Consider the following 16,137-nt stretch of genomic DNA (forward strand, 5'->3'; position numbering starts at 1 on the left):
TAAAAGTTTAAGGCAGCAGATTTTGGAAGCAATCCATTTGTTTGAAATAATAAAAAAAAAGAAACACTGCAGAGTGATGCAGTAACAAGCATGACACGGCAGAGCGATCAATGCAATTTACTACCACAAGATTTACAGTACATTTGCTCCCTATGATGGAATACTTTCAAAAAATATCTAGCTGGGCAAAAAATCTCAGAAAATCAGCTATTGGCTGGTGACCCAACCGTTGACCTTTGACTTGCCTCAGACTGCAAGTGTACAGATACTCAGTATCATTTAATAGTGCGGTAGACATTTCATGGGGTGAAGTGGCATCCTTCTATTACATTAACTGCTGCTCTAGGCAAAACAAGAGCAACACTTTGCTATCATACAAAATAAAAAAAATAAAATAAATATATATATATATAAACATATATATATATATATATATATATATCTCAATATATATGCAAATATAGTAATTGGTAGGACGGACACACTGCGTTAAATATTCTAAGTCTATGTACAGTTCTCCCATTATCGATTTTAAACTGTTTGCAGCAGGATAAAAAGTGCTTTAAAATAAAGTTATTGGAAAAAAAATAAAAATCTATTTACACTGACGGACTCTGTCCCCATGCATTTCAAATAAAACCTAAGACAGAAAAAAAAAATAAGAAACCAAGACCATGTTTCTTGGCCTTGAGCTGGATTTACATTCTGTGTGACATGAATCCCTTGATAGCTGATGTGACTAACTGTGCTGGTGTAGTGCCTGTATCGTAATTTGTCTGGCACATCCTGGTACTCATTTTGTCCAGCTTAGAAACCTTTAAATTCACCTTCCTAAAAAAAAAAAAAAAAAAAAAAACAACAACAAAAAAAACCAACAAATCTAAATAGTCTTAAAATTGTCTATACTCCTTAAAAAATACTTTTATTTATGCTTATTTTTTTTTCATTCCTTTAGCTTTGTAGCACCTGCAGTTTCAATGCAACCCCTTGTTTACCCCCCAATTAATAAAATTAGCAAATACTAAAAATAGGTGTTACGGTCATAGAGCACCACTGATTTGCAATGGAACTTAGGAGAGTCAATGAAATGGCCAACACATTCACAATGATCTATCTTAAAGCAAACAGGTCAAGACAGCATTGTTAAAAAGAAGAGCTGATCAGTGTAACATACAGAAAAGAAAAATGCAGGTTGTTTGGTCTACATGGTAGGCCCATTGAGTTACATTAAACAGAAAATGCCCAGAACCCAACAGCACCATATATACAACACAATGGTATCTATTCACAGTTTTCATTTGATGGAAGATACAGCAGCCCTTTTAGGGGTTTTACAATCTGAAAAGCGCTATTTTGTTTCTGTTATTTGTTGTTGGTTTATTCATTTTTAATTTTTTTTATTATAATTTTCTTTGCAGTGGCATAAATTGAGTTCAGATACAATTATAAAGATTATAAATCTTACATAGATTTTTTTATATGCCCTGCAGACAGCAATACAGATGTAGAGTGACTTCTGATCAAGACAGAATTTACTACTACTAGTCAAAAAGGTTTTAGCAACAAAAATTAAAAATAAAGTGCTAGTGTCAAGCAAATATGACATTTGAAATTGCTAGAACATCTACAGATAAAATACTATTTTAAGTATTAACGTTTTATTACTTGGCCTTTGGCAGCAAGACACACTCTATAAATATGTTGATCTCTATAGCTGTGTGGGCATCTGCCCATACCCACAATGCCTAGCTCATAGCCCTGTGAACATTTGTGGATGTAATTTTTCAAGTATGACATTTAATGTATACATATCCTGGCCATTTTGGCTATTAGGTAAAATTTTATGAGTGCGTCTGATCTCCTAGTCTCACATTAAAAAGTATTTCAGCTTTATGAACATTACATTAAAATGAGTGTCCCTTTAAGATGAGCAAACCAGCACTCAATCCAGCAATACTGGGCTAACTGCAAAAATGTTTTTATAAGAAGAGCTCTAAATGATTTCCATGCTGGCTTGCTCAAAAGGTTACACCACTGAGTGACACCGCACTGAAAAGTGAATTTAATGGTTTCATTTCATATTTTCACACATCTTTACGATTCCTTATTAGCTTCTCTGTATATTCTGCAGAGATCCAGTCAAACCAAACATCTGTATGATTATTTAAAAAAATAAAATAAAAAAATGGAATTGTAAAATAAATTCAGTTACCAGTAAAGGGATACTGTATCTGTTACTTAGCCTGCTGTCGAAGATGGGTTTTGTGATTAAAAGCATTTCCTTTGATTGGTATTAAAAAAATTTTTACATTTAAAAAAAACAAACAAAAACAAAATAAAGATTAACAGATGTTCGGTGGTCTTTTAGCCATGATTCATAGTAGCTTAAGAAGACCTGTTCATGGGTGGTTGGGCTACAAATTATGCACCATCATTGTTCTAAAAAATCCAATAAATATATTTAGATGTGATTAAAAATTTGTTTGTGTGTCTTTTAAAAGGATGCCGTGATTTTTCATGTATATTCCTGTCATTGTACAACAGTAGGTTTTAAAAATGCAGATATAAATCTTTTGAAGAATAATGGAAAAACAAAAAAACAAAAACAAAACAATATACAGTAAAAGTTCTCTTGCTGAGAGGGTTACGTCCTGGGAGATGTGCACATATAAGCAGGATAACCCCGCTCTACACAAGTGAAAAGCACCAAAAAAATAGCACCATATATTACAGTGCTGTGGATTAGCTGAGGTACAATGGCCACAATGGTAGCTGTAATAATCTCATATCCAGCGACTGTATGGTCCCGTAACCTTGGTATAGGCATAGGAGGATGCAGTGGTAGAAGAGTTTGTAAATATAGTAGCTGCCTGTCGAGTTGGGATGATGTCGGTCTTCTCGATTGGTGGGGTTTCTGTAGTGGCAGCACCTCCCCACTTTCTTTTTTTGCCAAAGCTTTTGACTTCCGTCTTGATGCCTAGCCTGGCAGCTTCCTCTTGCTTCGCCCGTGTCCGCTCTGCCAGTAGCTTCATTTTGGCTTCCCAAAGTGCCAGTCCATGGTTGGGTTGATGTAAATTTTTGTGTTGATAAAACACCAGGGAGATGCGCGTTGGGTGACATCTGTTGGGTCTCTTCACGGGTGTAGTGGCATGAAGCTCTCTCCTTGCACATTCAATGAGTATGGACCCATGGGCTGGTGCAACAGCGACCCCTCCAATATTCTCATCTAAGAAGTTGTGCTCACTGTCAGACCAGATTTCCTCCTCTTCCTCTTCTTTTACGTTCTTCACATTAGCATCACCCACATTGTCATCTAGACTGTAAGGGTCCCAGAGCATCTGACTGTCATCGGTTTTCAAGGAGTTCACTGCAGGATTAGCAAACAGATTCCATGCCTTCTCTTGCAGCCCAATACTTGGGGTAACACTGCACCGATCACTGGAAGCAACTGAATTCCAAAGTTTTTCTTGGAACACTGCAGTTTCCTTCATGACTTGTCCATTAGTCCAGTTTTTCTCATGTGTATTTGCAGATGAGGGCAGTACAACAGGACTATCATTGAGTTTGCATGAGCTCCAGACCTTTCCTTGAGAGTGTGCATCATGTTGGCTTGTTTGACTATCCATTCCATATGTGTTCCATTGTTTTTCCCTTCTGTGCAGGTTCTTCAATTCTATTCCATTTGCATGAACACCAAAATAATTTCTCTTCTCTAGACTGTTTGCCAAGTTTATTTTCTCACCTGACATAAACACACTGCTGTGACCTTCAGCATTAGTCCTTTCAGATGATGAGAGCACTCCATTTGGTTTATATGGAATTGACTGATCACTGTTCTGTGATGATCGGTTTACACCTGGACTCGGAGCATGGACACTTGATGCACTTTGGAAAGCATCTACATGTGGCAGGTCACTAGCAGGTTCCTTCTTAATTGCTTTATTAAAGCAGGAAAGGTTCTGTGAATATGGAGTGGTGTCCAATGGAACAGGGGTAGTCCGATGGGAAAGGTTTGATGATTTTTGACTGGTGGGATCCTGGAGGCTGTACTGATGTGACAGGTCACTTGACCTCATGAAACCTTGTTCTGATATTTCATAACTATGGTTTATGCTGTCTGTCATTGACTGCATGTCTGCCTTCTTATCAAATCTGTTGCTCATCCACCCGTTGCTTCTTGTATCAGTAGCACCGTAATTCATGAACTGAGAGGAAACCACAGGGTTACTGGTAAAACCATAATATCCAAAGGGAAGAGCAAACTTTGAATGAAAGCCATTCACAGAAGGCAGGTTAGGCTGTGCATAGAAAGGATGATAGGAGTACACACTATTCATGCTGTAAGGATCTGACGGCCTGCAGCTGCCCAGCACCGAGTAACTCTCGACAACTCCATTCCCATTATACTTGAAGGTATTGTAGTGATTGTTGGGTTCCACTTTTATACAAGGGTTTACCTGCTGTTGTAACACACCTGGTGGGAAAGCACATACAGTTTCAGTATCAACAAGTTACTACAACAGTTTATTGAAATTATCTTTTAACAAACTGCTCCCTATCTCATTATGTATTCCTAGCAATGTTCCAATGTTTTGTACAAAAATCAGGTAATGCTTCTAAACAAAAACAAAAACAAAAAAAATCATAATGGCAACAAAGGTTCCTTTGTAACTATTCATTCACTAAAGTGAGAATTCAAAGTAAAATCCAAATTTAAGGTCAAAATAGTGAAACTGGATACATGCTCTAAGTCAGCCATGCTTTTAGTTTGGCTACCATGGCCTTAAATTCGAATTCACTTAGAATTCCCACTTTAGTAAATAAACCCTGTGTTTTTTTTTAATGAATACTCACATATAAAAGTGTTTGTGCACACACAAAGAAAACTATTTAAAGATATGCACAGACAGGGGTTATCTTGTGGTGGTGGTTTGGAGTGGAAAAACACGTGTTCAGATAAAGTCTCATTTTTAAAAATCTGATAAACAGATCTCAGAAAAAACATTGCAGTGTTTACTCCCCAATAGCACTTTGATGTTTAATCACTGAAATGGGGAGCGATGATGAGATAATATTTAGGCCAAAATGTCAATGTTGACAAAACATACTAAATGAATGACATGGACAACCGTCTACAGATGAATAATTTGAAATTACCCTTTTTATCTCCTCAGTCAGTGAAGATTACCGTATATACTAGCGTATAAGCCGACCCGAATATAAGCCGAGGGCCCTAATTTTACCCCAAAAAACTGGGAAAACTTATTGACTCGAGTATAAGACTAGGGTGGGAAATGCAGCAGCTACTGGTAAATTTCTAAATAAAATTAGATCCTAAAAAAATTATATTAATTGAATATTCATTTACAGTGTGTGTATATAATGAATGCAGTGTGTGTGTATGTATGTATGAGTGCAGTGTGTGTGTGTATGTATGAGTGCAGTGTGTGTGTGTATGTATGAGTGCAGTGTGTGTGTGTATGTGTATGTATGAGTGCAGTGTGTGTGTGTATGTATGAGTGCAGTGTGTGTGTGTATGTATGAGTGCAGTGTGTGTGTATGTATGAGTGCAGTGTGTGTGTGTATGTATGTATGAGTGCAGTGTGTGTGTGTATGTATGAGTGCAGTGTGTGTTTGTGTGTGTGTTGCAGAGCCTTGGTGGGGGGGTGGGCATTTTTATTATAATATTTGTATTTATTATTTGAATAACATTTTTTTGTTATATTATTTTTTATTTAGTTATTTTATTTTATTATTATATATATATTTTTTTTCGTCCTCCCTCCCTGCTTGATACATGGCAGGGAGGGGGGCTCTCACTCCCTGGTGGTCCAGTGGCATTGGCAGTTCAGTGGAGGGGGCTGGCAGGAAGCACTTACCTCTCCTGCAGCTCCTGTCAGCTCCCTTCTCCTCCGCGCCGGTCCGGTCAGCTCCCCTGTCAGCTCCCAGTGTAAGTCTCGCGAGAGCCGCGCTATGACCCCATGGCTCTCGTGAGACTTACACTGGGAGCTGACAGAGGTGCTGAACGGACCGGCGCGGAGGAGGAGGGAGCTGACAGGAGCTGCAGGAGAGGTAAGTAAACGCTCCCTGCCAGCCCCCCTCCTACACAGCCCCTTGTCTGTATTATGGCAATGTAAGTTGCCATAATACAGACCTTGACTCGAGTATAAGTCGAGTTGGGGTTCTTCAGCACAAAAAATGTGCTGAAAAACTCGACTTATACTCGAGTATATACGGTAAGTAACTTAAACATGTTCATCTTACGTTAACATTTAAAATTGTCTCAACAGTTAAATGGATACTCTAGTGCCAGGAATACAATGCTCCCCCTTTATTTACTTACCTGATCCAAGTGGTGATGTTCCTCAGTGCTGGGTCAATGTTTAACATTGCAGCACTAGGTGCAAAAGTGTCATTGCACCCAGACCACTCCAATGAGCTGAAGTGGGTTGGGTGCCTACAGTGTCCCTTTAATCACGTTGAACAAAAGCTTTGAATTTGCTGTAAAATAGATTATGCTACTTTGCTTTCCCTTCTCTGGAATTAACCAGCATGAAGCTGTGCAATTATTTCAGATTTATTTTTCTCACTTAATTGTGTTCTGTATACAAAATCTTTACAAATGGTACATGACTAATTAAAGGGACACTCCAGGCACCCAGACCACTTCTGCCCATTGGAGTGGTCTGGGTGCCAACTCCCACTACCCTTAACCTTGCAAGTGTAATTATTGCAGTTTTTATAAACTGCAATATTTACCTTGCAGGGTTAGGTCCTCCTCTAGTGTCTACTGTGTTATAACGACGCTGGACGTCCTCACGCAATGTGAGGACCTCCAGCATTGCTGAAATCTCCATAGGAAAGCATTATTCAATGCTTTCCTATGGGGAGGTCTAATGCGCGTGCGTGGCACTGCCGTGCATGCGCATTAGGTTTCCCCCGCTGCCAGCTGCGCATTCTCAATAGATCTCCCTGCCAGATGACGTCGGCGGGGGAGGAGTGTGGGCGGATCCTGACCCAGCGCCGAGGGACTTCGGTGCTGGATACAGGTAAATCACTGAAGGGGTTCAGCAACATGGGATGGGGATCGGGAGGGAGAGGGAGAGGGGACCTGCAGTGCCAGATAAACTCTTTGTTTTCCTGGTACAGGAGAGTACCTTTAAGAAAGAATTTTGTTTTTTATACTGACTTCCAGGTTGGCAGATATGCTTTCAAAAAAATAAATGCATTTTGATTCTAAAAGAAGTGAAAATTATTTCAAACGTCTAGGGCCACTATAAGCTCAGTCTAGACCAGGAATCCTGTTGGTAGCAAAGATTTTTCTTTAAGCATATTAACACTTTAGGATCTTATTCCAAACATCAGTCTACTCCCATCCCCAATGTACGACTCAGCAGACCAATAAAGTTTATACCTGGGCTTGGGGCACACAGTGGTGGTGTTGCTGGCTCCTGCTTGGTCTTATCTGGTGTGGTCAATTTCTCTTTTTGTAGTTTCTTTTTTTCAGCAGCTGCTTTTTTGGCCTCCATCTGCCTCTGTCTGCAAGACTTGGCGGGTTCAGAAAGTTTGCGCACCTCACGAGGAAAGGAAGACAGCACCTGGATTCCACCTTTCCTTATTTTTTCAATTTGGGCCTCCTCATTGCCAAATTCATCGGTGTTAGACACCTTGTACAATGGTAGAACATGAAGCTGCTCATCTTCTGCAATCTTGCCAACTGTTCTGTTGTCCTCTTTGGTCAGGGTGCAGACCTAAGAGTTAATAGACAAAGAAGGTCAGTCTACTTCAACAGTTACTGTAAAATACATAAACCATTTCAGTTTTTCGTGTAAACTCTAAAACTATGCACCGAATACCTGAATTACAGTACAGCTTGCAGAACGGAAAATATGCATTAAAAATCCTTGGTCTCACATGGACTTTTAGCATAAGTCATTACATTTGTATGAGGACTCCTCCCTATTCTCACCTGCAGTTTTAAAATAGTGAGTCAACTAGATGCATGTGCAAGAATATATAGAACTCCTTCATGTACAGTGCCGCAAAGCCCAAACTTACATATGTGCCTAAAGTTACAGCCCTGCTCCACCAAAGAAAGACGCTTTTGTCAGTGCAATTTCCAATTTCCTGGCTAATTCAAGTCAGAATCACTCATGGGTTAAGCTCCTCCATCTCAGCTGATAGGACATAAATAATTAAATTAAAATAATGTATATAAAAGGACCTTCCTCCCGAATACCAGCAGTCAAGTTTCCAAGTCAATACAGAAAGGGAGGGATCACTGATGAGGACATGGATCATGTTAGCATCATGGGACTTCCAAAGTTAAACATGGTGGGAAATAATGAAAACAAACAGAATTGTTGCAAAAAACGATTCATTAGTGGTAGACCACAGAATTAAAGACACTTCTACCAAAGGATGACGAAGAAGAACTTGACACGTCCAGGCGGTAATGTCTTACAAACATTTTGGAGGAAGACCAGTCTGCAGCCCTAAAGATTTCGAGACAGCCCTATTCGAATGAGCTTTAAGGCCTTCAGCAACGACATTTCCTGCCACCTTGCCTGCCTTTTGGATAGTCACTTTTATACACATTATTCTGGTTTAATTATTTCTGTCCTATCAGCTCAGAGGGAGGAGCTTAGCCAATGGGTGATGCTGATGTGGATATTAGCCAGTAAAAAAAAATTATGGTCTTTTTAAAAATTTCCTGTTTTTTTTTTTCTTCTATTTTTCTCTTCTGACATATTAAATGTTTAAAGACATTTGTATTTTTTGCATTTTCATTGGTTGGTTTAAAACATACAGTGTTGAACATTTGAAATTAAACAAATGCTAAGCTTAAGTAAATGATGCACTGTATTAACTAGGAGTGAAAACAAACCTAGCGGCGCGGCGAGCAATCGCGGAACTGTGGGCCGACCAAAAAATCCCCACAATCTCTACTATAATTAGAAAAATCACAGAAACCCGTGACCTGGATGAACTAACGGCACAGATAAACGACACGTACAAAGCGTTCCACCGCATGTGGGACCTCTGGGACACGAACCACGCGAAACTGAACGAGAACTCAACGAACTAATTAACCTCAGTTAAAACCAGCAACCATATCCGACATCACCCGGAGAGGAGCGAACACCGCACACGAACGCTGCCGCCAACACAGCGGACACAAACCACCCAGAAGGGATTTTACGCAAGGGCACTCCTTCTCTTGAACCCCCCTCCACCCTCCTGTTTTTTTTTCTCCCCCCTTTCTTTTCTCTCTCTTCCCTCTCACCCCTACAAGGGTGGGGGTGAGAGGGAAGGTTTAGGTTCCCCCCTATAGGAGAGGAACCTAAACGCGCGAACCCACTACCCCCCCTTCCGCCCAACCCTCCTCCCCCCGACCACCGCGCCCACAAATACACCGGGAACTACCCCCCTGACAACCGCCCCTCCCACGGCATGTACACGAAACCCAACACAAACAGGCGCCTCCAGGGGACACAGACTCCTCGGCCACCGATGCACCATCGGGACACCTGTCCCTCTGAGGACAGTAGACCACTACACGCCCGCATTACATGGCACACTCCAATGCCCCGTGCAATGAAGCGCACTGAAAATCACCATCCACAACACGGTTGTAACCGACTGTCGACAGACAGCAATGCAAGGAGGTGCACAAACGTATATACATGCCAACTCGCCCCTCCCCTCTTCTCCCATCTCAGTCTCCCTCACGGACGCTCACGTATAGAAAACACAATAAAGACCCAATAAGGGGCAAAGCGACTGCGGGGGTGGGGGGGGAGGAAAGGGGAGGTGGGGGAGAAACGGGGGGGGGGGGGGGGCGGGTGAGCGGGGGAAAGGAGGGGAAGGGATAAACCCCAATAGGGCACCCCTGGTACCTCCCCTTTTATTCTGTACCCTTCCCCGACCCATAGATCTAGAGTCGCAACAAATGTTATGTGTAGAGCAATAAAGGACAAGCAACTGATAGATAACACAACTGAAGAATGATCAAATAGGCTTCATTAGCACGATTGTCATAACAAATGAAAATGAGCTCTACGTACTATGTAACAAACCTCTTACTCCCTTATTACTTTCTGTACCCTAACCCCAATGCAAATGAAAATCTTAAAATAAAGAATTTAAAAAAAAAAAAAAAAAGACATTATTTGTATTGTCACAAACTAAAAATGGAAAATATAGATACTGTTGGGTTTCCTTTTACATTTATAAAAGAGGAGGTGCAGTAAGGAATAGTTTGTCACAAACAATGAAATGTAGAGTAACAGTTAGAAAAAGTACAAATAACAAATAAACTAAAAACACAGCATAAAAATTAAAAATGACACTACCTATGTTATTTTAATTTTTCATTCTGAAAATGCCTTGCCAAAGTATTGCTATTTTGCATGGTCAGCAATGATTCACTAAATATGTTTTAATTGAAGCACATTCCCACCTGGAATACACTGGACATTATGCCGACTGACTCATGACAAAAAGACAGGACAACATTCAGCGCAGTGTGCTCAGAGGGAAAATGAGCCAATCCACAGCAGAAGATGGCCAAGCCCCTTTCAGAGACAACAAATCAAAAACGGAGGCTTGCCTATTCAAGTTAGGGATTGATTATTATGTGTTGAACACCAGGTGTCGCTATGTGAAGTTGTGATTCCTGCAATACCAATCTTACAGTACAGAAGGAACAAAAAGGAATAATAACAAAAATAAAATTATACAGATCACACAAACATGTTTCTCCAGGTTTGTCACTATAAGATTTGGGAAATTAACATCTCCTGCTCGCCATTCATGTTCTCTGCAATTGCCTATTTTGAGAAAGATGCAGTACCAAAATTGCTAATAAACCAATTTATACAATGAAAAAACCTCACCCTGTTTGCATAAGAACAAAATGTACTTGTGCATACTGCAAGGTATGGTTATTAAAAAGAAAGGTTGCAATGCTTTATAGTACTAAAATATATGCACAGAGGAACATTGGCTTTTATAATGTACACTTTTAATTGGCATGCTTTCAAAGTTTATTTAGCAGGTTTGAGCCTGTAGATGTGTATTGTAGTATTTGACATTTTCTTACCACTGTGCACCCGTTGTACAGATTGTGCTGGTCCTTGTGTGCATGGGCACAGAAATCCATACAAGCTGTCACACCAGAGAAAGGTCGACCTTCTTTTAATCCAAGTCGGCAGTCAATTGCTACATCTTCATTGTTAACCTAATTAGGAGAAAAGGAGAAGCGTTTATGAACACAGCATTTGACCATTTCAAAGAATTATTGTAGCGCCCTGCAAAACATCTAGCAATAAGAAAATAATACATTAATGAAATAATAATGACAATAATAAAAGACTGAGACTTCAGAATATCTGTTGGCGATGTAACTTAAACCTGGGTACACATTAACATATATGGTGGGATTGTATAAAACTTCTGCCTTTAAAAAATAATTTACAACGAGTTATTGGAGAAATCATGGGTCTCACATTTCGGGTATCACCTCATACCTTTCTTTTTCACTTAGACCTACCTAATAATAAAAAATACAATATGCTGATGATTCACATTTTGATTGCAATAAAAATATGTATTGCTAGATGCTGGAATACATCTATAGTTCCTTGCTGGACTGAGATACAGACTCAGGTGAATTATCAATGTTTGATGGAAAAAGCAGTATACATTAATCTTGGTAATCTTGAAATGTATTATAGCATATGGAATCCCTGGGGGAATGAAAATTTTACAGTGGAGGACTAGATGGAATTCCCCTTGACCCCCATCGACAGTGCCCTTGTGTGTAAATGGTGTATGGTTGGATGTATAAATGAAGATTGTTACCCTACGTTTTTCATGTAATGTTCGTAGAAGTTGGAGTGAACAATGGGGGAAGTCTCCAAGATATATAGTATACTATGGTTAAATTTAGAATCCCCAGGAAAGATATAATGCAACCTGAGTAATGTACAATATTTAAAGAGAACTTTAATATGAAAAGACAAATGATGAGTTGGTATAAAAAAAAAAAAAAAAAAGACAGACTTTAAGGAACACTATAGCGTTACAAATACAAAACTGTATTCCTAACGCTATAGTGCCCCTTTGCCCTAAGGTTATTGTCCGCCCTCCCTTCCCAAGTAAAGTAAAGGGTTAAAAAAAAAAAAAAAAAGCCTTTTAACATTTTTTCCCACTGCTGAGAGGTCCATTGGCGCTGGCTCGTCTCCTTCGATGTGGATTTTGAAGACACTGGATTTCCTCATGTAAAGCATGAGGACGACGTCCAGTGTTGTTTCACAAAGTCAAACTCCATGAAACCGCAAGAAAAACCACCAGTGGTTCTCTAGCAGACAGACACTAGTGGCAGTGTTTTACATTGTGGGGCTAAGTGAACAGGGACACTGCACCAGACTACTTCAATGAAATGAAGTAGTCTGGGTGCCTGTAGAGTACCTTTAATATAAAGCAAAAACAGACGAGACTGGGGGACAGTCTGCTTCTACAGAGAAAGCATAGGATGATAATTTGTTCAGTTACCTGGTTTTGATAAGCCTGTGGGGCAAGTGACTTGTAAACAGGAGCAACTTTAGTAGCCAGATCCTGGAAATTGTCCCTGAGACTCTCCTCCTGTGAGACAAAACAATATAAAATTGTCAGGGTCATACTGCACCAATATGTAGTTCTTTAACACAGAAACAGATTGTGACAGTACATTTAAAACAGTTGGTGCTCCTAATCTGCCTTTTAACGTAAAGCATCATACGCCTTTCTTGTTTATCTAATGTGGATGAATATTCCAGACTAATACCATACAGAGCAGCACTATTGTTAATGACACCACATACTTCCAGCCTACAACTAGGTAAACATGTTAAAAAGTCACAAAAAGATCATAGAAGTGTGTAAGGGTGACGATGAGGGTCTAGACGTAGACCCACACAAACAGAGCAAGTCCTACTGGGTGACATAATAGTTCAAGGCTAAATAGGTTGAACATTATATTTAAGTCTAAATTTTTACTATAGAAAAAGTTCAATGTGCCAATGAATTTTAAACACACCTTGTAAAGGAACTCTATAGTGAGATATAAATGTGTATTTTTACAGGGAAGCTATAGTGCCAGTAAAACAAGGTTCCCTAAATTCCCTTCCGTCACTTACCTGATTCCAGCACTGATGTCCCTGAGAGACGATTTAGGCTCCGCCTCCGCTCCTCCCTTTCCGACATCAGCCTGCAGGGGTGGCCGTGCATGCATTAGTACTTCCCAGATAGGAAAGCATGTATAATGAATTAATTATAATACATAATGCTTTCCTATAGGGTTTCGCGTGACACTGGCTGCCCTTATGCATAGTGATCAAAAGTCACCTAACGACCCGGAAGTCCTTCTAGTCCACTCCACCTCTAGGTAGACCTCCACTTCAATGCAGTGGTCTGCGTGCCTTTAGTGTCCCTTTAACATTATAAGGCTCTGTCCCTAGTTATATGCAGGTGCCCCACCCCTTTTTCAACAAATTATTAAAATAAAAAATTGTATTCACCTTTCTGACTTCTGAGAGGTCATAGATGAAACATGGCTTCCTCCAACAATGGTCCAATTCAAGAGCTTTGGGGACCTGATGCACATGTGCGATTTGAATCCACTGTATTACTATGAGCTGCTGCGTCAAGTGACCAAGTTATACTCTGTCGGTGCAGTGGAAGCACCAATAGTGGCATGTTTTACACTTCAAGATAAACAATGCCCTTTCTGAAAAAAATCCATTTTTTTTTTTTACCTTGAAGGGTTAATACCTACAGTGCCACTACATTAAGATTAAGTTGTCTGGGTGACTTTCGTAGTCCTTTAACAGCTTGAGAAAGCAAGCTGAACTTCATACACGATCAGCTATTTTCTTGAGAGAACAGCATTGAAATCAAACTAGTAACAGCATCTTACTACTCCTGCAATGAAGCATGTATATTGGCACCATAACCTGGATGCGTTCAAGGTGTTTAAGGCTTGCACAGGTACAACAATTCATGCCTTAAAGGAAGATTCCAAGCACCATAAGCACTACAACTACAGTTGAAAGCTCTGGTGCCCTCTCAAGCGGTTTGCAAATTTAAAAATAAATAAATAAACCTCTCCAAATGTACTTTTGCCACTAAGCATTTTTAGAGAGCTGCGGCTCTTGTTAAAGCAGAGGGGCCAATGCTTGTTTGGATTGTTATAGGAAAAAAAAAAAGCTAATGTTAATTGCATTCTAAACAGTTTGATTGGTCTGTTTTGAGATCTCCAACTTACCTCCTTGGGATTGTCCCCTATCAATCGAAACTTCCTTGGAGTCTTACTACGTGCATACTTGCAGCCATTGAAGTACATGCTCCACGAGCATCCAAAGGAGAAAGAGGCACCACAGGTGTTCGGGTCCTTTCCCTGGCACGCACAGGTCCGGCTGAGAAAACAAAGCCAAAAGCGCAGTTGAGCATCTTAATGGGTTATGGAAAGGATAAGCATTAGATTAAGGTTTGGGGTTATTACCCATGATTTAGCATGTTTAAAAGGGATACTTTAAACATCAAGGGGCATGATCTATACACCAAAATGGCTTCATTAAGTCAACGTGCCTATAGAATCCCTTTCCACTAAATTTATTTTTACAAAATGCTTTTGGACTAAAAATATATCGAAATATATTTTACTATTTAAGATACATTATAGTCCAAATGCTAATTGGCATAATATATATACATATGGATATATATATGTGTACATTATTTGCACAAAGAGTCATTTATGGGCTGAGTTTGCTAAACCAACACTCGCAGCCATTGAATGATCAAGGGGATCGGCAGCTGGATTCTGCAGGTTTGCAAAAGGGGACAAACCACTGTTTTTTTTTAATTTTATTTTTTAAAGCCATCTTGTGTAACCACTTCAGTTAAACATATATGGTTAAGCAAATACATGAATATGCATGCTATATAATATTATTTTAGTTGTTCTTAAAATATGAATAACCTATTAAACAGGAAATAGATAATGATGAAATCATTGCAAGGTGCACTATGTATTTCTAATGGACCACCATGCTTACCGGTTGCATGCGGGAGAAGCTCCTGGAGACCAACTACAATTAATTGTACAGGCAACTACTGGTGGGGCTGTGGGGCCCGAGATTGGGAGCTTTGTGGCCCAAAAGGAGATACGAAGCTTTGGAGCCTGCGGCTTCCCTAGGGACAGTTGCCTTGCTCTCTTACTCAGGCACCATACACCGGCTTACTGATTTCTGATTCTGGCCCTGTTTCTCCCCCCTTTGGACCAGTGGGGGTTATCCCAGTCCCCACTTGGTGGGGTACAAACTGCAGACTGACACCGTCGGAGCTCTAGGTCTGTCACCTCAACAAGTTCTTAGCAGACACGTCTTTCCGGGCCAGGAGTTAACCGGGAGAGATCTCCTACACACCATCCACATCCTCGAAGGGTTCTGCAGCAGACGCACCGTCTACCTTTGACCCAGAGGCCCATTGGAAGAAATGCCTTGGGCTGTATTGAAGATCAGGACAGTGAAGTACGGAATATGGCTATTGTACAGGCATGGGCCAGGCTTGGAGCGGTTCTGAGGTGTGGGTGTGTGGTTCACTAACCAGGCAGCTAGCTCTACCTAGCTGGGGTATGGGGAGACCTATCTTTACTAAACTAGCCAGCCCTCAGGATTCACCTTAGATGGATCCCAGTGGTTAACTCTCAAGTCACACACAAACCCTGTTTAATTGAGACACCACCACCAATGCGCACTCCAAATGTTTATATTGTTAATCTTAATCTTTTATTTTCAAATGCTTATATACACCTGAGACCAAGCTTGAGAGATCATGGTGGTAAGCTCTTGCGCCCTGACATGTGGCTATCCCTCCTGTGCAATGTTCATTGATATGTATCGTATATTGTTATGTTGTGACATGTACCAGTGCACTTGTTCCCTCCTGCTTGATTCCCTACATTTCACAGTGGTTCAGTGCATCTTTAATCCCATAGCATTCACCACATCTGGTATTTCCTCTATGAGAAGTTATTTTACTTAGAGATTGTAGACATGTTTGCCTAGCCTGAATCACTCTCTATTATTTCTA

At 40.2% G+C, this 16,137-nt stretch overlaps 1 protein-coding gene across 1 annotated transcript in view; it reads right to left on the reverse strand.

The window, feature by feature from the left end:
- Positions 1-888: 888 nt before the first annotated feature.
- Positions 889-16,137, reverse strand: part of TET3 (tet methylcytosine dioxygenase 3) — a 105,138-nt gene continuing 89,889 nt past the window's right edge. Inside the window, exons 8-12 of the mRNA XM_063448668.1 lie at positions 14,309-14,459; positions 12,559-12,648; positions 11,105-11,242; positions 7,415-7,751; positions 889-4,474 (exon numbers count right to left, since the gene is read on the reverse strand). Of these exons, the coding sequence (XP_063304738.1) occupies positions 2,784-4,474; positions 7,415-7,751; positions 11,105-11,242; positions 12,559-12,648; positions 14,309-14,459 (2,407 nt within the window). The 3' untranslated portion in view covers positions 889-2,783. The remainder of the gene's footprint in view (positions 4,475-7,414; positions 7,752-11,104; positions 11,243-12,558; positions 12,649-14,308; positions 14,460-16,137) is intronic.

The sequence above is a fragment of the Pelobates fuscus genome, chromosome 3 (genome assembly GCF_036172605.1).
Source record: "Pelobates fuscus isolate aPelFus1 chromosome 3, aPelFus1.pri, whole genome shotgun sequence".
In the NCBI taxonomy this organism is placed as follows: domain Eukaryota; kingdom Metazoa; phylum Chordata; class Amphibia; order Anura; family Pelobatidae; genus Pelobates; species Pelobates fuscus.